This window comes from Crinia signifera, chromosome 9, assembly GCF_055691185.1.
Source record: "Crinia signifera chromosome 9, ASM5569118v1, whole genome shotgun sequence".
Lineage (NCBI taxonomy): Eukaryota > Metazoa > Chordata > Amphibia > Anura > Myobatrachidae > Crinia > Crinia signifera.
The window spans coordinates 72,758,627-72,782,726 of NC_139225.1; the positions used below are offsets into that span (position 1 = coordinate 72,758,627).

A 24,100-nucleotide genomic window follows, 5' to 3' on the forward strand; every position below is an offset into this window, starting at 1 on the left:
TATTTTATCATTTGTTTACTCTCATCTCCCCCTCCCTTCTTTCCCAAAAGTTCTGTACCCCCATATTATTTCTATGAAAAATTCACAATAAAAACGTATTGTTAAAAAATAAATAAACCATCAGTTGTAATTTGGTCTAGGCTGCGCCCATCATTAGGTGAGTGACAGACAGTGTGGGAAAACCCCGAGGGCTGCGATAGTTGTAATAATTACAGTGGAGTCATTGTAGACAGCATTTCCCTGTGTGCAGGCTCCTCCCCAGACACGCCCCCTCTGTGTGTGTGTATATAAGGGCAGGTGCCACACAGCAGAACACAACACAGCTCTCTCTGAAGCGACTTTCCAGCAACTGCTATTACTTCCGGGTATTCCAGGCTTCCCCTGCCAGTGTCCTGCATCAGTCATGTCCCAGAAAAAGGTGGCAGTAATCCTCTCAGGCTGCGGGGTGTATGATGGCAGCGAGATCCACGAGTCTTCCGCTGTGCTTGTGCATCTGAGCAGGGCCGGCTCTCAGGTGAGAAAAGACGATACAGGGCAAAATGTGTATAAGCCAAGAGCTTAGGGATCATACTTTTTTGCAGGGTCTTTTAAAAGCTGTCAGACCGTGCAGTGCATTACTGTGCATGAACTTGTGGCTCTTCACTATACAACTAGTAACTATTGTGCAAGGTGCTGTAATGCTGCTCATTCTAAAGGACCCCACACTAGAACGATTTTTTTTGTCCGATTTCCGACCGATCGTTCGATATATCGGCCGATTATTGCCGATTATCTGCAAAAATCGCCCGATATATCGGTCGAAAATCGGCCAAAAAATCGTTTTAGTGTGTAGGGCCTTAGATTTGCTATGTACACAGCACTATAGGAGTTGACACTTTATAATGTACCAGTTGTATAAAAAGCAGATTAATATAAAGTGTAATAAGTAAGTATATAAATGGCATCAGAGCTTACTACTGACCATTCTTCTGGCAAACACCTTTGCCTGAATATACCCTGGCACATAGCTGCGTACGCATCATTACTGGACAGTAGTCATTAGTAATGTAACCTGCAATATTATTTCTACCTCTCCTTCAGATCTCTTTTTATGCTGCTGCAATTATAAAATATGCTATTTAAAACTGATAAACTTTAAATTTTGGGGTGACATTGTATTACATCTGCTATTTGTGGATAGTCCTGACAACCACACTTTGTAAGAGGACTTGTTACCTTTTGTGACTGGCTGTCTTTATACAGCCCATACATCAAGACTTCTTGCAAAACTCCTGGCCTCTGCTAACACTTGTTCTACATAAATGCTGTACACTGGTGGGAGGCCTGGAGGTATACAGGAGATGGCATTGTGCAATGTGGAATCTTATTGTTCTAGTGATAACATCCATTTATAAGAAACTGTCTGTAAACAAGCCAGATAGCTGACACCCTTACATTGCTTACATGAGTAATAATGTAAGCTTGTAAAAAAAAAACTTTGTAACTTTCCCTGAAACTTATTAACCACTTGATACTGTCCCATGTTTTCCTTCAAGGGAATGATGCATTTTAAATGATACAGATGTAGCCAAACTCGCACCTGTGGCGTGGAATCGCCATGCTACTATGTTGTCACTCAGTCCATTCTATGAGCCCCAGGAGCGAATCACATGCACACGTGCGGTTATGTGACTGCGCCAATTGCCATGTGAGTCGCACATGGTGATTGACACTGCAATGATGAGCGTGGCTACATCTGTAGGTGGGAAGGGGCCCTGCTGCCCAATTCTTCCTCGCATCTAGGTGGCGGGGAACAAGGACTTTACAGTGTGTATAGCAGATGTTGTTGTTATGTGTGGGCAAAATTTTGGTACTTGTGTAGTTTCACGGCGCCCAATATATCGGCCGATTATATCGATGCGATTTTTGACCTGTTCATAACCCCACTATCCACTACGCATGGAATTGATTTTATATAGTGTGGAGAGTACGGCGAGCCCCACGAGGGGACGCGGATTACTGCGCTCGCCACACTATATAAAATCATTATGAAAAGGTCAAAATTGCTTCGGATCGCACCGATATATCAGGTGCCGTGAAAATACACAATTACCAAATTTTTTTTTTTTTTTTTTCTCCTCTGGAGTATCCTAATAGGCTTTTTATTGCTTCTCTCAGAGTAGTACAGCACTGCCCTATGTGCTTGCCTCTGATGTTACTTTGCATGTAGTATCCATATTCCTAGTGTAATAAAGCGCTCTCTCCCTGTTCCTCCTGCAGTATGTGCTTTTCGCCCCCAATATAGACCAGATGCACGTTGTGGACCATGTGAAAGGACAGCCCACTGAGGAAAAGCGGAATGTGCTCACAGAGAGTGCGCGGATTGCGAGAGGAGATATTAAAGACCTTGCAGATCTGAAAGTCGGTGACTATGATGCACTCATCATACCAGGTACAGTCATACAGAGGGTGATAGATCTGCACAAACAAAAGTAACATAAATGTGATGGAGATTTTCATTCTGTTTTCTCTCTTCTTTACCAGGAGGTTTTGGAGTTGCTAAAAATCTCTCTTCGTGGGCAGTGAAAGGGAAGGACTGCTCCGTTCTAACAGCTGTTGAAGAAGCTATTAAGGGATTTCATGCTGCTAAGAAGCCCATTGGCCTGTGCTGTATCTCCCCTGTGCTGGCTGCAAAGCTGCTCCCTGGGTGTGAAGTGACTGTTGGCTGCGATACAGAGTGTGACAAGTATGTCTCAGCAATATGTGTGAATAATTGTGGCCGTACTTTCCATTTAAAGCTATGCAAAAATCTCCCATACTGTATATAAACCACTATGAAGATTTGCAGACCCTATACCTGATACACAGAGTGAATGCTATTGATCCGTGTGCGATTACAGATTTGGAAACCTATTGATTATCTATATGAAAGGCCGGACTGACCAGCTTGTGCTATGGGCAGATGGTTTTGCCTGGTTGGCATTGCTGATCTAGGAGGTGGGCAAATGCCCCAGGCCTCCCTCCTTGATGACTGTCACCAATCAGATTACTGATCCACAGAGGCAGCCTCTGACCTCTTCACACTATATCCACAGTCACACGTTGTGACCTATTAGTGCACTGCTGCCTGAGCTGTGCCAGCAGCCATCTAGGCACACACTAGGCCTGTGCAGGCTCTGTTCTACAAGGATGAGGGCAGGCGTTAATATGTAGTAGGTCAGTCATCAGCCCCTCAGACTCTGCGTCTACATGGTATGTGTAAGAATTGATTGAGGTGTGCACTGTCATGTCCCTACTTCTATTACCACCCACAGTTATCATCTCTACTACCCCCCCCCCTACCCATCCGTTTATTACTACCATTGGGGACACCGGAGTAGGTGACCCCCTGGTGCAGCCAATACCACAAACACTGTTGTCACTGCAGGGCCATATTTTCGTAAGAACCCTTCAATTACCTCACTCCAGGGGTGTGCCCAGCATCCCCAGAGATCACTGCTTGCAATGCCAACTCCTTCTCCATGACAGGAGCCAGTTGCTGTAGGATAATGTCACACTGCAGCAACACGCTCCTGTCACTGAGGAGGAGCATTTGGGTGTCACCCCTTGGAAGGATAACACCCAGGAACTCCTCTCCCTTGTGACAACTTTGCCTACTAAATGTCAGTGTGTCCCTTCTGCAACAGCTATGCCCCATCAGCTTGTAGTCTAGCTGTGTGTGAAACCCACAGCATGGGGCTGGTAGGCTTTAAATGCCAGAGTCAGCATTTAGTGCCAGTCCAACTCTGTCCACATGCATCTTTAGCTCATTCACTAAATTGGGAGGGGAATGAAGGAAGAAGGCCTGAGTTCATCCAACACCAGAACCTGTATCTCCAGCTGTTCTCCTTGTGACCTATATCTGAATTAGAACTTGTAATATATATCAGAGGTGATCACAATATGGCTCTATGGCAGTGGTCAGGGAACTCTGTCCTCATTGCCCCACACAGTGCATGTTTTGCTGGTAACCCAGCAGGTGTACTAATTACTCAGACACATTTTATAAGGTCTGCAGGTGGAGTTAATTATTTCACTTGTGATTCTGTGAGGAGACCTGCAAACCATGCACTGCGTGGGGTAATGAGGACCGAGTTCCCTGACCACTGCTCTGTGGGATGTGTTACAGTAACTCCCTATACGTCCTGTAGTTCCACCACAGCCAGATGCCCACTTCAGATTGGAGTAGTCCGTTCTAGCATCACAGACTTATGTAAGAAATAAATGCTGGTAATGTGGAAGTCCTTTCTATTGTACTTTACACGGTCATTTTATCACTATTGTAACCGCATGTCCCTTCTCTTCCGCAGGTGGCCCCATGCAGGAACCGCTGGAGCCATTAAACAGCTTGGCTGTAAACATGTCAACAAACAAGTCCATGAAGTTCATGTGGACACGAAAAATAAACTGGTGACTACCAGCGCTTTCATGTGTAATAGCCCAATACATGAGATCTTCGACGGCATCGGTGAAATGGTTAAAGATGTACTCAAGCTAGCTTAAATGAACATGGAAAAAGAATACAGCTGGATTTTATTATGTAGTTAAAACTTCATCACATTGAATAATTGTCTATTTATTAACAATTAAAGTGTCATTTTGATATTCAATAGGTGGCTCTGGTGTCATTCCTTCTGCATTTACTTTAGGAGTATCAGTTATTCTGTGTACACACCATAACTAGGCACTAAAACAGGGCTAGGCAACACCGGCCCTCCAGATGTTGATGAACTACACATCCCAGCATGCCTTGCATCAGTTTCAGCATGGCCACATAGCAAAACTAATGCAAAGCATCCTGGGATGTGTAGCTTACTAACATCTGGAGGGCCGGTGTTGCCCAGCCCTGCACTAAAAGGTGGTTAGAGATGCATCTGCACACTTGTGTTTCCACATCATGTATCTTGCAACCTTAGGACTACATTAGCTCCTGCTAGAAGTTGTATGTAACTTTCTGTGAGGAACTCCGTGGCTCTTAGGCTGGTTTCACACACTCCGGCTCCTGCCGGACGGTGAAATCTCGCACGGCCAGGGAGCCGTGCCGCACACGGTACTTTATCATGGAGGGGATGGCTACAGCCCGGCAGCCGTCCCTTCCAGTGGCGGGATCCGGCTGCAACCGTGTGAATGGACACAATAGTGTCCATTCACAACTAATGTGTGCGGCATGGCTCCCTGGCCGGAGCCGGACTGTGTGAAACCGGCCTTACGGTCAGCTGCTTTTCCATGGCTTGTCTGTAAAAAAAGAATTGCATTTGTATTTATATAAATTCACGTTCAAAAGGATTTCCACTTGGTTAGATTTCTAATACAACGTGCAATATTATATCCAATATTTATTGTACATATATGCAGTTTTCTATTCCTTTGCAATGTTTCCTATATAAGGATCAATGAGGCATTTTGATTTTACTGAATACCTTTTTTATTGGGTAATTCAGTGGTTCCCAAACTGTGCGCCTAGGCTCTCTGGGGTACCTCTGAGCACTTCCAGGGGTGCCTCAGGTTGGTGGTCCAGAACCAATTCAAATTATTTATGGCCAATGAAATAAGCCAAATCAGTGCTTGTGGCTTTCAATCAAGAATATGTGGGTAAACAGAAGTGAATCATGTTTCTCACCACATAACTGGACCTAAGGAAAACCTTTTAATCACAACTTACTTAATATCAGTAACGAACTTTTGGCCTAGGGGTGCCGTGAAAAAATATTCTGATACTTAAGGGTGCCGAAATTCAAAAAGTTTGGAAACCACTGGGGTAATTTGATCGTCGTTTTCAGCCAAAGAGAAAAAAAGTTGTTTTTTTTTGTGGATACAAAGGGCGAAATGTAATAGGGTGCAATTTTATTTTTTTAGACAAAAAAAAAAAATCGCGCCTTTTAAAAAGCGATTTCGGGCGATTTTTAAATCCTGAATGTGCGATTTTCAGTCATAAAAATCGGCACATTTTCAGTACAGTGCGCTGTGTTGAAAAAAAAACGGCGTGCGGTACCCCTCCTAAGCATAACCAACCCCGGGCTCAAAAAGCCGGTGCTGGTATCATAAAATCAGAGGGACAAACAAATAGGGGTTCCCTTGATTTAATGAAACCAGCACCAGGCTCAAGGTCCAGCGCTGGTTCCCAAAATATGGGGGACAAAATGACTAGGGGTCCCCCGTATTTTAAGAACCAGCACCAGACCCAACCAGCCAGCAGGGTAATGCCACAGCCGGGGGACACTTATTATATAAGGTACCGCGGCCAAAGCATTATTCCCGTGGCTGGTCAGCAGGGGTCCTGGGGAAGTGGGGACACCCCCAATGAAGGGGTCCCCCCCCTCCAGGACTTACCAGCCCATGCTGAAAGTCCGGGGTTGTCCCCGATGCCCCTGGGCGGTGGGCATCGGGCTGATGCAAACTGTAAAAAAAAAGAATAAACTATTGTCTTCTACTGTAGAACTATGAGTCCCAGCAAACCTACCCCGCATGCTGGGACTTGGAAGAACCACAAGTCCCAGCATGCGGGGCATTAAAGGGCCCGCTGGCACTTGTAGTTCTACAGTACAAAAAATAGTTAAATAAAACACACTGACACCCTGAAAAATAAAAGTTTAATACATACATAACTCACACATACTGATACTTACCTACCTTGAGCCTGTAGGTCGGTCCCTGGGTCCGGGGTCCTGGGCTGAAGATTCCGGGGTCCTGGGCTCCAGGGTAGAAGAGTCCGGTTCCGGGGCCTTGGTCCTGGTTCCGGGGCTGGTCCGGGGTCCTGGGCTCCGGGGCTGATGTCTCCGGGGTCCAGGATCCGAAGTAGTGCAAAAGGGGTACCTAAGGAAGGAAATCCTACTCACCTGGTCCCCGGCGACGACCTTGGCATCTTCTCCGGCAGACGCACTGCTCCCAGCTGGTACCCGCTCACGGACTGGAGAGGCGCAAAGATCTTCCGCGCCTCTCCTCAGAATGATTCTATTGGCCACCTAGAAAAAGTCAACTCCTGATTGGCCGCTAGGTGGCCAATAGAATCATTCTGAGGAAAGGCACGGAAGATGAAACCTCTCTGTGCCTATCCAGTCCGTGAGCGGGTACCAGCTGGGAACAGCACGTCTGCCGGAGAAGATGCCGAGGTCGTCGCCGGGGACCAGGTGAGTAGGATTTCCTTCCTTAGGTACCCCTTTTGGACTACTTCGGATCCAGGACCCCGGAACCAGGACTAAGGCCCCGGAACCGGACTCTTCTACCCTGGAGCCCAGGACCCCGGACCAGCCCCGGAACCAGACTCTTCAGCCCTGGAGCCCAGGACCCCGGACCCAGGGACCGACCTACAGGCTCAAGGTAGGTAAGTATCAGTATGTGTGAGTTATGTATGTATTAAACTTTTATTTTTCAGGGTGTCAGTGTGTTTTATTTAACTATTTTTTGTACCGTAGAACTACAAGTGCCAGCGGGCCCTTTAATGCCCGCATGCTGGGACTTGTGGTTCTCCCAAGTCCCAGCATGCGGGGTAGACTTGCTGGGACTCATAGTTCTACAGTAGAAGACAATAGTTTTTATTCTTTTTTTTTACAGTTTGCATCAGCCCGATGCCCACCGCCCAGGGGCATCGGGGACAGCCCCGGACTTTCAGCATGGGCTGGTAAGTCCTGGAGGGGGGGACCCCTTCATTGGGGGGGGGGTCCCCACTTCCCCAGGACCCCTGCCCATGCTGACCAGCCACGGGGATAATGTTTTGGCCGCGGGACCTTATATAATAAGTGTCCCCCGGCTGTGGCATTACCCTGCTGGCTGGTTGGGTCTGGTGCTGGTTCTTAAAATACGGGGGACCCCTAGTCATTTTGTCCCCCGTATTTTGGGAACCAGCGCTGGACCTTGAGCCTGGTGCTGGTTTCATTAAATCAAGGGAACCCCTATTTGTTTGTCCCTCTGATTTTATGATACCAGCACCGGCTTTTTGAGCCCGGGGCTGGTTATGCTTAGGAGGGGGACCGCACGCCGTTTTTTTTTTTTTAACAATTTTTTTTACAACAGAACCATGCACAGATCTCAATGATCTGTGCATGTTTCTGATAAAATCGCCAGGCAGAACCTGGTTTATTTTTTTTTGCGATTTTTAGTAACCTTTACTAAAAATCACAACCCATTAAATATACGAGTTCTATCCTTTTTAATGGGAAAACATCTGGATGCGATTTTTAGTCTAACTAAAAACCGCACCTTTAAAAAATGCGATTTTTGCTGCAAATCGCACCCTATAAAATATGCGATTTTCGGGAAGTGCCCGAAAACGGCATATTTTGCGGAAAAAATCGCAAAAAAAAAAAATACGGCTCCCATTACATTTCGCCCAAAGTTTCTATACCCTTCACTAAAGTCCTTACATACTTTGTGTAAAACTCTTGGCTACTCCCTATAATCTACAAGCCACATTTCTACATAAAATGCGAACAGTGTTAAAAAAATGTAAACCCACATTACCCATAGTTGCCTTCCCTCCTGCGTTCTGAAGGAGGCTCCCTGAAATAGCAGCAATCTCCCTCATTTCACCTAGCCCACAGAACACTTACATTTTTGGGGAAAAAAGGAATAGAAGATAGATACATTTAATCATCAGCACCATTTCCCAAGTTTGGTAGCTCTTACTGAGTTGGGGCTCATCTGCATTTGTATATAAATTCATTTGAAAAGATTCCTGCAGCAGTTCACACCCACGCTTCTAGGTGCCACATTCACAATATCTCCATATATGGAACTAGACACGCCCTTTGGGTGGAGCATGGCATGCCCCCTCAGTGGGGTGCTGTGCAAAATTCTATCAACTATAAACTCCCTGAAACTAATTTTCAAAAGTAGGCAAGTATGCATTACCGCAAACCATGAGGAAGTACAAAAGGGTGTCAATGTGCCAGTGGTAATACCATTAATTGTTTGATGCTCAATTCAGAAGGTGAAAACAAACAAACAAACATACATACAGTGCATACCTTTATATAAGGGTGAGTATGCCTGCCAGCTTTGTCTCGTGCCGCCAGAGATTCCCTTGCTGGAAGTGTCACCGGTAGTCCCACCGGTAGTCCAACACAGGTCCGTGGGGCGGAAGTTCCTGGCTCTAGCAACATTGGAACGCAAGCTGTTTAGCCGTTCCTATGGTGACTGTATCTGGCGATGCTCACCCGGCGGCTCCGAGTGGAGTGGTCTGGCACTCTGGATGATGTATGCAACCACTGGGGTGCCTTCCTGAAAGGTTAATAGAGTTTACTTTGGATCCACAAACGTACAATCACGAGGAATTCCCTTATCAGGACGACCAACAGGGTGAAGTGTAGAAAACAGTTTTGTTATGTTGTTTTCGACACTTCACCCTGTTGGTCATCCTGATGAAGGGGAATGCTCCCTGAAACTGTTCTATCTGTAAAACTGAGATGCCGGGTGCCTTCATAGGTAATCAGAATCAGAATCAGAATCAGAATCAACTTTATTGGCCATGTATGCTTGCGCACACTAGGAATTTTTTGTGGATTTACAGTGCAGCATCAAGCAGGGATGAAGGTGGGGGGGTGAAGGCATTACATACATTACATTAAGACATTACATGTGGGGAACACATACCCGCCGAGCTGCACAGCGCCTAGGCAGCCATCAGCGGCGCCACTGGTCGCTGCAACAGCCAGGAAGGTAACATTAAGTACAGTTATCACATAGGGAGCACATACCCACCGAGCTGCACAGCGCCTAGGCAGCCATCAGCGGCACCACTGGTCGCTGCAACAGCCAGGAAGGTAACATTAAGTACAGGTATCACATAGGGAGCACATACCCACCGAGCTGCACAGCGCCTAGGCAGCCATCAGCGGTGCCACTGGTCGCTGCAACAGCCAGGAAGGTAACATTAAGTACAGTTATCACATAGGGAGCACATACCCACCGAGCTGCACAGCGCCTAGGCAGCCATCTGCGGCGCCACTGGTCGCTGCAACAGCCAGGAAGGTAACATTAAGTACAGTTATCACATAGGGAGCACATACCCACCGAGCTGAACAGCGCCTAGGCAGCCATCAGCGGCGCCACTGGTCACAGAAACAGCCAGGTAGGTAACAATACAAGCAGAGAGACAGTACAGTTATCACACATGGAACATATTTGGCTGAGCTGCACAGCTCCTAGGCAGCCATCAGCGGCGCCATCTTGATCATGCTGCTCAAAGGCAGCAGTAATAATATTATTTTCATGGCAACTGAAGCATGAGTTCAACCGGATGCAGCACTTTTCTTCCAAAGCTGGCACACCCTGCCAGCTTGTTGTTCAACGGGTGTGCAACTAGTGATGGTACAGCATACAGGCTTTGCAAACAGTGGTTACGGAGGTACATGGTACAAATCATTGTAAAGAGACAGTAAACAAAGAAAATACATAGCTTTCATCGGCTTAGAGGCTGAGAGAGATGGTAATTGGTGAAAAATAAAATGATGCCATGTGCGGGTGTAAGTCCAAATCCAGTCCAAACTCCAGTCAAACTCATGCTTCTGTTGCCATGCTTACGATGCAGGCTAAGAGCAGGCAAAGCCTTTAAAGCAGGCTTGCAAACATTTCCAATATTAAAGGAAAGTTTGGGTCAGCTGGTACAGGGGGAGGGGCTGGTGTTTGCACAAATTCCTCAACAGGCTAATTAGTGGAAGGGGGAAGTTGCAGGCTCCAAGTAACAAAAACAATTCACAATGCAGACTGTTCTTTAAATGAAAGCATCAGATGTTCAAATGGGATTCATGTACCTGTAAAATAGGAGATGAGATGGTTTCAGAACTTCTCTCCAGTCAAACTCATGCTTCTGTTGCCATGCTTACGATGCAGGCTAAGAGCAGGCAAAGCCTTTAAAGCAGGCTTGCAAACATTTCCAATATTAAAGGAAAGTTTGGGTCAGCTGGTACAGGGGGAGGGGCTGGTGTTTGCACAAATTCCTCAACAGGCTAATTAGTGGAAGGGGGAAGTTGCAGGCTCCAAGTAACAAAAACAATTCACAATGCAGACTGTTCTTTAAATGAAAGCATCAGATGTTCAAATGGGATTCATGTACCTGTAAAATAGGAGATGAGATGGTTTCAGAACTTCTCTCCAGTCAAACTCATGCTTCTGTTGCCATGCTTACGATGCAGGCTAAGAGCAGGCAAAGCCTTTAAAGCAGGCTTGCAAACATTTCCAATATTAAAGGAAAGTTTGGGTCAGCTGGTACAGGGGGAGGGGCTGGTGTTTGCACAAATTCCTCAACAGGCTAATTAGTGGAAGGGGGAAGTTGCAGGCTCCAAGTAACAAAAACAATTCACAATGCAGACTGTTCTTTAAATGAAAGCATCAGATGTTCAAATGGGATTCATGTACCTGTAAAATAGGAGATGAGATGGTTTCAGAACTTCTCTCCAGTCAAACTCATGCTTCTGTTGCCATGCTTACGATGCAGGCTAAGAGCAGGCAAAGCCTTTAAAGCAGGCTTGCAAACATTTCCAATATTAAAGGAAAGTTTGGGTCAGCTGGTACAGGGGGAGGGGCTGGTGTTTGCACAAATTCCTCAACAGGCTAATTAGTGGAAGGGGGAAGTTGCAGGCTCCAAGTAACAAAAACAATTCACAATGCAGACTGTTCTTTAAATGAAAGCATCAGATGTTCAAATGGGATTCATGTACCTGTAAAATAGGAGATGAGATGGTTTCAGAACTTCTCTCCAGTCAAACTCATGCTTCTGTTGCCATGCTTACGATGCAGGCTAAGAGCAGGCAAAGCCTTTAAAGCAGGCTTGCAAACATTTCCAATATTAAAGGAAAGTTTGGGTCAGCTGGTACAGGGGGAGGGGCTGGTGTTTGCACAAATTCCTCAACAGGCTAATTAGTGGAAGGGGGAAGTTGCAGGCTCCAAGTAACAAAAACAATTCACAATGCAGACTGTTCTTTAAATGAAAGCATCAGATGTTCAAATGGGATTCATGTACCTGTAAAATAGGAGATGAGATGGTTTCAGAACTTCTCTCCAGTCAAACTCATGCTTCTGTTGCCATGCTTACGATGCAGGCTAAGAGCAGGCAAAGCCTTTAAAGCAGGCTTGCAAACATTTCCAATATTAAAGGAAAGTTTGGGTCAGCTGGTACAGGGGGAGGGGCTGGTGTTTGCACAAATTCCTCAACAGGCTAATTAGTGGAAGGGGGAAGTTGCAGGCTCCAAGTAACAAAAACAATTCACAATGCAGACTGTTCTTTAAATGAAAGCATCAGATGTTCAAATGGGATTCATGTACCTGTAAAATAGGAGATGAGATGGTTTCAGAACTTCTCTCCAGTCAAACTCATGCTTCTGTTGCCATGCTTACGATGCAGGCTAAGAGCAGGCAAAGCCTTTAAAGCAGGCTTGCAAACATTTCCAATATTAAAGGAAAGTTTGGGTCAGCTGGTACAGGGGGAGGGGCTGGTGTTTGCACAAATTCCTCAACAGGCTAATTAGTGGAAGGGGGAAGTTGCAGGCTCCAAGTAACAAAAACAATTCACAATGCAGACTGTTCTTTAAATGAAAGCATCAGATGTTCAAATGGGATTCATGTACCTGTAAAATAGGAGATGAGATGGTTTCAGAACTTCTCTCCAGTCAAACTCATGCTTCTGTTGCCATGCTTACGATGCAGGCTAAGAGCAGGCAAAGCCTTTAAAGCAGGCTTGCAAACATTTCCAATATTAAAGGAAAGTTTGGGTCAGCTGGTACAGGGGGAGGGGCTGGTGTTTGCACAAATTCCTCAACAGGCTAATTAGTGGAAGGGGGAAGTTGCAGGCTCCAAGTAACAAAAACAATTCACAATGCAGACTGTTCTTTAAATGAAAGCATCAGATGTTCAAATGGGATTCATGTACCTGTAAAATAGGAGATGAGATGGTTTCAGAACTTCTCTCCAGTCAAACTCATGCTTCTGTTGCCATGCTTACGAATATCACTGTAGATGATGCGGCACTCTCGGACTTGCTTCATAAAACACACTGTACTAGTGTTTTATTTCAACGTTTCAGGCTTTATTTTACAAGACCATCATCATTCCTGATGACAGTCTTATAGAATAAAGACCAATACGTTGAATAAAAAAAACTAGTACAGTGTGTTTTATTGAAGCAAGTCCGAGAGTGCCGCATCATCTACAGCGATATTCATTACCTATGAAGGCACCAAAATTGGAGGTGAACGACATCAGATCCAATGCACATTTCCTTGTGCTTTGGATAGGATCCTGTAGATCAGGGTTGGGCAACACCGGCCCTCCAGAAGTTAATGAACTACACATCCCAGGATGCGTGGCATTAGTTTTGCTATGTGGCCATGCTGAAACTGATGCAAGGCTTGCTGGGATGTGTAGTTCATCAACATCTGGAGGGCTGGTGTTGCCCAGCCCTTCTGTAGATCATACGTGCAGCACGTACAATGTATCAGAATCGGACCATCAGTGGCACGTTGTGGGATGTATCAGACAAATCGGACCTGTGTACTGTGAATGGGGACATTAAGTATGCTTATTATGCATACTTATTATTTTAAATCTATGTCAAATATGGTAATTTAAAAATAATGGGCGTCTATGATGAGAACCTCCCATAGATGCCCATGTTAAACTTTAACATGGCCTTCTATGGAGTGGGGAAGAGCCCATCAGCAGTGGAGCTCCCCTGAAGCCCGCTGCTGATTGCCTCGGGATACAAACATGTATTCCCCCATGGCAACGAGTATGTTACTCCCCCAGGGCAGCTAACATTAAACACTCCCTGGGCAATGAGCATGTATTCCTCCATTGCAACAAGCATGTAACTCCCCCTGGCAACAAGCATTTAATTCTCACTCCCGTGGCAATTGGCCTGAAACCACTAGCAATAAGCATGAAACAAATTGCAAGGAGCATGTAAATATCCTGGCAACCAGCATTTAACCCCCACCTGTGGCAATGAGCATGAAACCCCAAGGCAATGAGATGTAACCCCTGGCAACAAGCATATAACCCCTTGCATTGAGCATGAATCCCATGGCAATCTGCATGTAACTCCTGGCAACGAGCATGTAGGTAGGCAACAGATATGTAGCATAATGTGTAATACGCATTATGGTGTGTGGCATATTGTGCTGAAGGCAATACAATGTGGCATAATGTGCAAAACATAATTCTGATCCAAACTGAGTCTCTCACTACCATCCTATCTCTCAGCTTCCATGCCTCTCCAAGCTACTTGAGAGTCTCGCCTACACTCACCTCACATACTTTCTTAACTCCTACATCTTATTAGACCCACTTCCGTCAGGCTTTCACTCTCAACACTACACAGCAGTGACTAAAGTAGTAAATTATCTGGCCACTGCTAAATCTAAAGGCCATTTCTCACTTCTTATTGTTCTAGATCTCTCTGCTGCTTCTGACACTGTTGACCACTGTCTTCTCATACAAACACTACAATCCCTAGGTCTTCAGGTCTTCAGAACACAGCCCTTTCTTGGGTCTCATCCTACATATTGCTCTTTCAGTGCTCGCTTCTCTGATTCCACCTCTTTCTACCTCCTCACAAGCTTGTTGCCTAGGGGTCATCCTTGACTCTGAACTGTCCTTTATTCCTCACTAGCTGACCCGCCCGGCGTTGCCCGGGAAAACCTTGGGGTTTCTTTATTTCCAAAATTGCTGAAAAATTTCATCTTACAATATGCTGTGCCAAAGACCTAAGATTGTAATTTGTTATAGATTCCACCATAATGTTAGAATGTGTTTGCATTGATACTCAATGATGGCAATGAAATCAGGTGTGGTGTTGTTGTTTGAAACACAACGCTCCTGAGTTGATAACTTGTATGTGTTGATGAATTCCACATCCACTCCTGAGATTTAGCACCTACTGTATGACATATCCTCCAACATTTGAGGGTCAGAAATCGGTACAAAATCAGAAAGGGACGTGGCCACACCTCCATTTCTATACTTTCAAATTGTACAGTTTCTAGGGTGTGTAATTACAGGCGCTGAGTGTGAAGGGACCGGGGTGGGCGTTACTTACCCCGCCATAATTAATTAAAAATTCACTGCTCCCTGCCACTGCCACTCCCCTCACCGAACCTGCAGCAGTCTCTGAGGTCTGGGGATCTGTAAAGCACATGCACCGGGCATCTCTACCAAACAGTGGGGCAGCCCCTGAGTGTGGGAGCAGGTCCACGGGCCTGGCCACATGATGTCATGACGCGACGCACGCTACCCGCACCACTGTAATGCCCCACTGGGAATGGATGCAATGGGCCAAATTCTTCCCTGCACCCGCCGAGCCAATCCACTGATCCAGCCATCACAATCATCAATGGGTGCATTGATAAGGTCTGAGTGTAAGAAGTTGAAGAATAAGACTGAGAAAAAGAATTGCCATGTTACAAAGTGTACAATTTACTCAATAAATCGTGAAAAAATGTAAGTGTACATAGAATTACAATCAAGAAATGAAAGTTGGATTAAAAAATAAATTCTGATTCAAACTGATAATTGTTTGGATGGGGTGGGTTGTGAAACAAATCTCTAGGTGGGGGTATGGATATTGTGGGCATAATTGGTGTTTGTTACACCTACATGGGGCCCTCAATTGATGGGATATTCACTACAGTGTCACGGTCACATTGTCACCATAGGGGGATTCCCAATTGGGGTCCAAGTGGTCTTTTAGGGACCCTTTACAATCCTGTAGGTCTCTTCTCCTTGAGCTTACGGTCTCCCTTAATGATAGTCAATCACTGAGGGAGACCATAGGCTCCAGGAGAAGAGACCAATGGAATTGTAAAGGGGTCCCTAAAAGACCACCTGAACCCCAATTGGAAATCCCCCTACGGTGACACTGTAGTGAAAATTTCTCATCATCTGGGTACCCCCTGTAGGTGTACCAAACACCAATTATGCCCACAATATCCATACCCCCTCCACCTATAGATTTGTTTCGCAACCCACCGCCATCCAAACAATTATCAGTTTGAATCATAATTTATTTTTTAATCCTACTTTCATTTCTTGATTGTACTGCTATGTACACATATTTTTTAACGATTTATTGAGTAAATTGTACACTATAACATGACAAATCTTCATCTCAGTCTTATTCTTCAACTTCTTACACTCATAACATTCAAACAAATGCATGCAGCGCTCATGCCCATCGACCAAACATTATCTATGAACCAAAAGAGTCTGGGAAACCCTTAAGGCAGAGCAGTGCCTGATATCCAACTGACTAACAGGGTGAGTGCAGTGTACCCACTTTGTATTGATCAATGGGTGCATTGGCCAGGACAAAGATTTCTCAGTGCAACTGGAGGACTGGAGAGACGGATATGGGGAACAAAGTAGAAATGGTACATTTGGTACAGTTTTTATTTTCCGGTACAGACTGTTAAATAAACTGCAAATTATTTTTTATGTGTTCTGTGTGTTTGTGTGTGTTGTACTGTTTTTGTGTGTGTGTTGTAATGTATGTGGTTTTGTGTGTTATATTGTATGTACCTGTCCAATGCGTAAGTGTGTGAGGTGTGCTATGTATATACAGTATGTGTGTGTTGTGTCTTTGTGTATCTGTGCAAAGTTTAAATGTGTGTTTTGTGTGTGTTGTACTGTTTTTTGGGTGTGTGTGGTGAATGTGGGTGTGTGTTGTACTGTGAGTTGTGTGTGTGTTGTGTTGTGTGTATATCTGCCGAATGTGTAAGTTTGTGAGGTGCGCTACGTATATATGTGTGTGTGGTGTGCTGTGCATATCCTGGCAATGTTTAAGTGTGTGTGTTCTCAGAGGCGCCGTTAATGGGGGGCGCCTCCCCCCCCTCCCCACCCCGGCCGCCGGTGCCACCCCCCCCCCCCCCCATCGCCGCAGGCTTACCTGTCTACGCGTCCTGGCTCCCCTCCTGGCTTCAATTAATAATTCTATGCAGACGGACCACGATAAAATGGCCGCCCCCATACCGCAAACAGTTTCAGAGAACTGTCTGCTTTATGGGGCGGCCATTTTATCGTGGTCCGTCTCCATAGAATTGATTGAAGCCAGGAGTTGTGTGTTTGTTCTACTGTTTTTGGGTGTGTGTTGTAGTGTGTATGGATTTGTATTGTACTGCATGCGGTGTGTTTCCAGCGATATCAGCCCCTATCTCCCCCGTGTGTACACAGCTTAAGTGTGTGAGGTGCTCTACGTGTAAATGTGTGTGTTGTGTGCTATGTGTGCGTATGTGGTGTACTGTGTGTGTGTGTGTGTGTGTACAATGTGTACGTGTGTGTGTGTTATAGTATGTGTCTGTCATACTCAATGACAGCAATGAAATCAGGTGTGGAGTTGTTCCTTCGTCCACGGTTTCCCAGATCGTCGATCTTTTCCCCAGATCATCAATGAAGGAAAATTAAAACTTGGTGTTTTTTAAAATTCTAAGTGAAATTTCCCAAAAACGGCTTCGAGGTGCACACCACCTGGTCCAGAGGTATCTTGTTGCCAAATTTGGTGTCTCTGAGTGCCACGGTGTGTCCGCAATTCGACGGACACGCACACACACACACACGCACACAGACTCTTCAACTTATTATATAGACATACAATCTGTCTCTAAAGGCATTCCCAACCACGGTCCTTAAGGCACACCAACAGTGCAGGTTTTAGTGATATCCTGGCTTCAGTACAGATGGATTAATCAGAATCACTCAGGTACTAATTAAGTCACCTGTGCTCAAGCCTGGATATCACTAAAACCTGTACTGTTGGTGTGCCTTGAGGACCGTGGTTCGGAATGCCTGGGCTAGACGTTCAACGTCTGCTGATCCGTTATGTCAGTGCCTCCATTGGTTGCCTGTATATTCCTGCATTCAATATAAGATACTTCTACTTACATACAAGGTCATTACTCTGACTACACCGACTTACATCTCTTTGCTTAACTCAAAATATATCCCCACCCGACCTCTCTGCTCTGCACAAGATCTGCATCTCTCTCATCCACACTTACTTGCTCCAACTTTCACTGCCTATTTTTGTCCCGGGCCCCACAATTTATGATTGCAGCCCTGCACACAGTAGGAAGGCAGAGAGAACATTATGTGTGCTGCGCTTATGGTAAGCTGATCCCCCATGTTCCCCCCTCCCTTACACAAAGCAAACACTACCAAAGCGTATCACAATAGGAGGAAAAATAGTTCAGAACCTCACACCTTCCTCCTCTACCTCCATTTAATTTGCCCACGCAGTCGGGTCTCCCCCATGTGACAGCGCCTGTGGAATAGAAGGAGATCTGAGCGAGGGGCACAGAGAACCACTCAGCGGGCGCCTTCTGTGCACAGGCACACACTACTGTCAGGAGTGTACCACATGCCAAGTCACGCTATGCACATGTTCCATGCTGAGTCTTGGCCAGCGCTGGTGGCAAATTATCCACAGTATGGCTTTCTCTCCTGCCTACACATTGGGGCACAGGACCAAGTCAAAAGCTGGAGAATGGCTCAGAGGAACTTGTCACAGGAGAAGAGGGATTCCAGGACAAAGTGTCAGCAAGAATCTCAATGATTGACAGCAGCTCAGGTAATGATCACTAGATCAGGGGAAATGGCGCCTCACTGGGTCCCGGGACTTACTCCCACTGCTTGTCATTTCTGGATGGCAGGGCAGGCCTCTGTATCCTGGCCAGACCACTGTTTTCAGTCCCCCTATGTGACCGTATAGACACATGCATCCCTGCACTTAGGGGCACAGAATGTCTTCCCAGGGAATGGCAGCCCCACAGTCAAGACCTTTCACCTGTAAAGATTTCATGGCTCTGAGTGGGTCTAAAGAGAGTCAAATTGGCACTGTAAGGAGTCCCCAATTGCCTATTCCTACTGGTTTTGTTCCCTCAGAAAACCACACTAGCCCATTCTTACTTTTACTGACATTGATGGTCTTTTCCTATTCCTTCTGGCCACCATGTTAATCTCAGCTTTTACCTGAAACGTATAATAACGGCATACGTCGGGTCATCAGCTGCCGGAATCCTGACTGCCGACAAAACACAGGCACCAACTTCAAAATGGATCAGAATGCCTACCCGGTATCCCAACAGCCAGAATCCTAAACATATGCTGTGGGGAGAGGGTTAGGCATTTACAAGGGGGTGTTAGGGTTCAGCTGCTACCATTTCCGCTGATGTGGACATTGAGTGCTGTCAGGGGGCCGTGGTAGGGTCAGTGAGTGAGCTGTAAGGGGTTCAGGGAGTGCTGTGAGGTCAGATTGTGCTGTGAGGGGCTGTGTTACTGTATATGAAAGTAACAGTCAGTAAGAAAGAGCTATTGATGAGGTAATAAGAGACAGCTATGGAAGGGACAATCAGGGAGATATGCAAGAGTTATGGAAAAGCCAGGCCCACTTTATTGTATTTGCCTCCGAGGCTAAAAGTTGTCAGCCAGTCCCTGATGGTGAGTATAATTTATTTCTGCAGGTACCCTATGTATTCTACAGGAGAAGACCCTATATGTGAGTATCTATGCATGACTGTAGTATGAATTTAAGTTTTATTTTTCTAAGGTTTCCTGTACAAGTATTATTTGACTTTTTTGGTTAAGTTGTAGAACTATGCAGGGACTTGTAGTTCCACAATTTAACCAAATAGTTTATTAGTCTAATTTTTACACAGTTTGGTTATCAGCTCAATGCTTACCACCCACATAGGGTGGTCAACCCCGGGATCGGCGGGATCCCGGGATTTGGCCTCAAAATCCCTGCGATTTGAATCCTGGGATTGGAGTTTCCAATTCCTAGATTTTGGGAATAGACTGCGGATGCCGCAATCCTGGGAATCCGGGATTGGGTATTGTTCAATCCCAAATCCCAGGATTGAAAAAAATTGGCATCATTACACCCAGGGGCACTGTGGACAGCCCCTGGCTTGAGACTGGGCAGGGGCTGCCCTGCAGGGGGGACCCCTTGGTTGGGCTGACCGGTCAGTGCTTAATGCTTTGGCTGGGGGAACTTATATAACAAGTTTCCCCCAGCTGTGGCATTACCCTTCTGACTGTTTGGGCCCAATGCAGGTTTTCAAAATACGGGGAACCCCTACTCTCTTTGTCCCCTGTATTTTGGGAATCAGGACCAGCCCATGAGCCTGGTGCTGGTTATAGAAATATGAGGGGACCCCACTTTTTTGGCCACCTGAATTTCCACAAACAGGACCGATTTAATGAGCCTGGGGCTGGTTATAGCCAGCCGGAGGGACCCATGCCATTTTTTTATTGTTTATATTTTCTATTTTTTACACTTGGAACTGAGTGATCCGTGCAGGCTTATGCAAAACTCACCGCAAAAAACATTTTCTAAAGGACCTTATTCTGGTTTGTTCACAGCTGGCATTTGTTCGCATAGGGACCCATTTTTGGCGTATGCACATGCGCAGCCACATTTCTGCACATACGCCGGGTGCGTGCAGTCACTGCAAACAGGTGGTTGGTTGGTTGTCACCCTCCTTTGAGCGCTCCTCTTAGTCTAGCTGCCCCGGTACCCTACTGGGTGCCCCCAACACCCAAAGAACTTGAAATGGTAAAAAGGAGGTTGCAGGGACCACAGGCGCTTACTAAGTAAGTAAGTAAATTTACATTTTTGTGAACTTAGTAAGCGCCTGTGGTCCCTGCAACCTCATTTTGGCCACTGCAAACAGTCTATTTGTAGGGTGCATGCACCCAAGACTGTGGGCATGGGTGCAATCTGCAAATATATGTTTATGAAAGACACCCATTCGCAGCACCTGCAAATGAACATGGCATGCAAAGGGAGGCGTGAGTATCGGTATTCACAGGGCGGTGTCTGGTGGACTTGCAAGGTTGCGAATACACAGCCTTGTGAACCACAATAACCCCCTATGGTCACAAGCGGCCATTTCTATTGATGGCATAACATTTTGTACCAATGTAATAAGGCCAATCAGCCGCATTTGATTGATTGTAAATCAGCTGGTCACACGGACCAAGCCGTATATAACATTGGATGTATACCAATGCACTCATCTTAGTTAATTTCTCATATGATTCTGACATACAGGACACATTACTTAGAAATGACAGCCCAAATAGACCAAGGCAGGAACAGGAACTCACTAATAGTTGCAGCTATTTATATTTATAACAAGTCATCCTAATGTTGTAAGTGAGCAGAAAAAAAAGTCCAGTGTTTTGCAATGGACTACTAAAATAAAATACTAGTTAAGTTTGTCTAATTAATTAGTTATTACAGGGACATATACATCACAGTCTCTTTCTAGGAAGTCTGTTTGAAAATGTTATTATAGAATATAAAGGAAGGAATTTATATTATAAATAATTTTTTATTTAAAACATTTACAGCAATATCGATAGGACAGAATCATATACAATATAGTGAATTATTATTTCTTCTACAACATACCAATATTATTAAATAAAAACAAAGCTGAAAATGTCTTGGTGAAGAAATCAGGGACATGGTTTTGGAGATTTTATATTCAACAATTTTGGCCACCAGGTGTGGTATGATGACTCGACATTCGGTATACCAACATCAGAATCCCAACCGCTGGAACTCCGACGCGCGGGCAGGGAGAGGGGGGGCTAGTGTAAACAAACCCCTTGTGGGCTTGGTGGCTCGCTGCACTCACCATAATGTCTATTCTCCCTCTATGGGGGTGTGGACAGTCGGATTCCCATGTCGGTATACTGACCACTGGGATCCCGACTAGTTGCAGGAAAAGTTCAGGGAAGTAGTGGATCCTGTAATAATAAATGTAAACAATATTTACTGCTCATTATATTTATATGTTATCTTTGATCTATTGAGCTCCTTTGCTATAACTTAACCCATACAAAGCAATGTTATCATGAATGTTGTACCTTAGTTTACCACATATCTGTTAGTCCAGACCTGTTTCGATGACATGAAGTTATCATTGTACACGATGACAAGTTGGTGATGAATATCAACTGCTGATCAGAGATCTGAGGGTTTACACACCCTCCATGGTTTTCCGTGGTCTTTTTACATTTCATATTGAACACACCTGTCTGTGGTGAGCTCCATGATCTGACCAAAGTTTTTTTATTCATAAACCCAATGTCCTCTCCCCCCTTTGTGTTATGCAACTCTGCAGTATCTTGCATCCCTGACCCACTTTGTGCAGTGGCCGGATCGCTTTTCGGGACCAGGGATTTTAGTGGTGTAGGGACTGATGGTATAATCGGGTGTGAGCCTAATCTTGACCCAATCAATGTCCTCTACCCCTCTCTATGTTATGCAAATTTGCCATATTTTGCTTCCCTGACCCAGAATTAGAGAAGAGACATATAACATAGGTTATCATTTAGTCCTGGGGGCTAGGGTGTTTAAACTAGATAACCAATGGCTTTCAGCTTTTAGAAGGGATATGATCGATGACTCTGTAACAGCGTATGGATAATTTATGTCTGGCTTCCCAATAGTGCCCGGCAATGGGTTGCTCACTCTTGCCGGTTGCTATAGCTGTTTCATGGATAATCTCTGGGCAGCAGCTCATTCTTAAAAAGAACATTCGGTTTTGCCCACATAATGTTTGCCACATGGGCAGCTGATAAGGTACACTACATATCTTGTGGTGCAAGTAACCCTTTGTTTGATCTTAAATTGTTTGCCTCTGTTTGAATGGATAGTTGAAAGTGTCTCTTGCTAACATATAGTTGCAGGTGACTCATCCACTACAGCGATAGCAGCCAGGTCTGGGGTTGCTCAAAAATAAAGATTGGGTAAAGATATTGCTCCCACATCATTTTTAATATTCTTTTCAGTTTTTTATCCCATGTGTTTGCAATGAGTTAGAGTGGGGTTCGATTTTAAATCAGACCCCACTCTAACGCCATTACATGATCGTAACATCATGTGGGAATACACAGTTTAGTAATCAGCAGGAAAAAAAAGTCCTTTGCTGTGTGGAGGTCCAGTCATAGCCACTGTATATACACACACACACACACACACACACACATATATGTGTGTGTATTTGTATTACTATTATGATGTTAAGTTTAGACCCCACGTCCTCCGTCTTCAGAGCCTTAATCCATTTCTGGGTGACATTGTATAAAATATATTTATTAATAATAATAACAACAGGAGTTTGTTTTAACAAAAAACATTAGTAGATAGGTACTAGGTCAGGACTCCAGGCAGGAGAATATAGAGTAAGTAGCTGAGACTGAGTGACAAGGCACTGCCTCACTCTCAGTTCCTGGACGTCACAGAAATCTAATCGGCCACAGCGGTGACTGTGAAATCCTGCGAGAGGCTGACAGTGACTACAGCAGCATAAAATGTGTGATCGCTGTTACTGGGTTACTAACAATAAAAATATATAATAATGAGTTAAACAATTTTCTTGCTCTCACAAAATGAACCAATACATGATCCTTTATAGCATAGTTTATGTTTACTCTAAAACAGGTAAAATCAATTACATAGATAATCGATGAATTCACATAAAAACATAAATGTAAAAAAAATAGGAACAAAATAGAGAAATGCACCTACTATAATATTTATGTGTATAGAGGGACACCGTAGTATGTTCCCCTTTCTATCTAATACCGCTTTTACAACCTGGGTTTTTCCCTCGTGGACCCGGGTCAGCAGTGGTGTAAAAGGGGTCTACCCATTGCCATTTACACGGGACTTCTACCCAGGTCCTGACCATGGTGGAACACGGACAGGACCTGGGTAGTGGGCAGTGAAACGGGTATGCCGGGTCATCCAACCAAGCTCCTGTTTACAGCAATGGAGATGCCCAACCTCTGGACCACAGCGTCCTGCGGTCAGTGTGGAGGTTTGGCGTGGGGGGGGGGGGGCGCACACAGCCTCAGTTGCTGTCTGCTGTACTGTGTAGACAGCAGCAGAGCTGGGGAGCAGGGCCATCTTAACAGCAGTGTGGGCCCCTGGGCAAAGCAATGCACTGGGGCCCTTACCCATTCTCCCCTCCTAGGGATGGGGGGTGCTATCAGCAGCAGCTTTGATGTCCCACGGGTGGCACATTTAGTACCTGGAGCAGTAACTGCTGCTAATTACTTCTTTACTGCACAGGTAGTGGGAGGG

The 24,100-nt window shown here is 45.2% G+C and overlaps 1 protein-coding gene across 1 annotated transcript; it reads left to right on the forward strand.

Annotated features, from left to right (window-relative positions):
- Positions 1 to 292: 292 nt before the first annotated feature.
- Positions 293 to 4,628, forward strand: LOC146035648 (glutamine amidotransferase-like class 1 domain-containing protein 3, mitochondrial). Its single transcript, XM_083159227.1, has 4 exons — positions 293 to 514; positions 2,260 to 2,431; positions 2,524 to 2,725; positions 4,329 to 4,628. Exons 1-4 carry the CDS (start codon positions 404 to 406, stop codon positions 4,519 to 4,521), a joined length of 678 nt encoding a protein of 225 aa, XP_083015353.1. The 5' UTR covers positions 293 to 403; the 3' UTR covers positions 4,522 to 4,628.
- The last annotated feature ends 19,472 nt before the right edge of the window (positions 4,629 to 24,100 follow it).

What these genes read in the sequence shown, in the direction of transcription:
- LOC146035648 (XM_083159227.1), top strand. Translation starts at nt 404, where the DNA reads ATGTCCCAGAAAAAGGTGGCAGTAATCCTCTCAGGCTGCGGGGTGTAT. An exon ending in TGAGCAGGGCCGGCTCTCAG is followed by an intron (nt 515 to 2,259) that starts GTGAGAAAAGAC and finishes TTCCTCCTGCAG; the next exon opens with TATGTGCTTTTCGCCCCCAA. An exon ending in TGCGATACAGAGTGTGACAA is followed by an intron (nt 2,726 to 4,328) that starts GTATGTCTCAGC and finishes TCTCTTCCGCAG; the next exon opens with GTGGCCCCATGCAGGAACCG.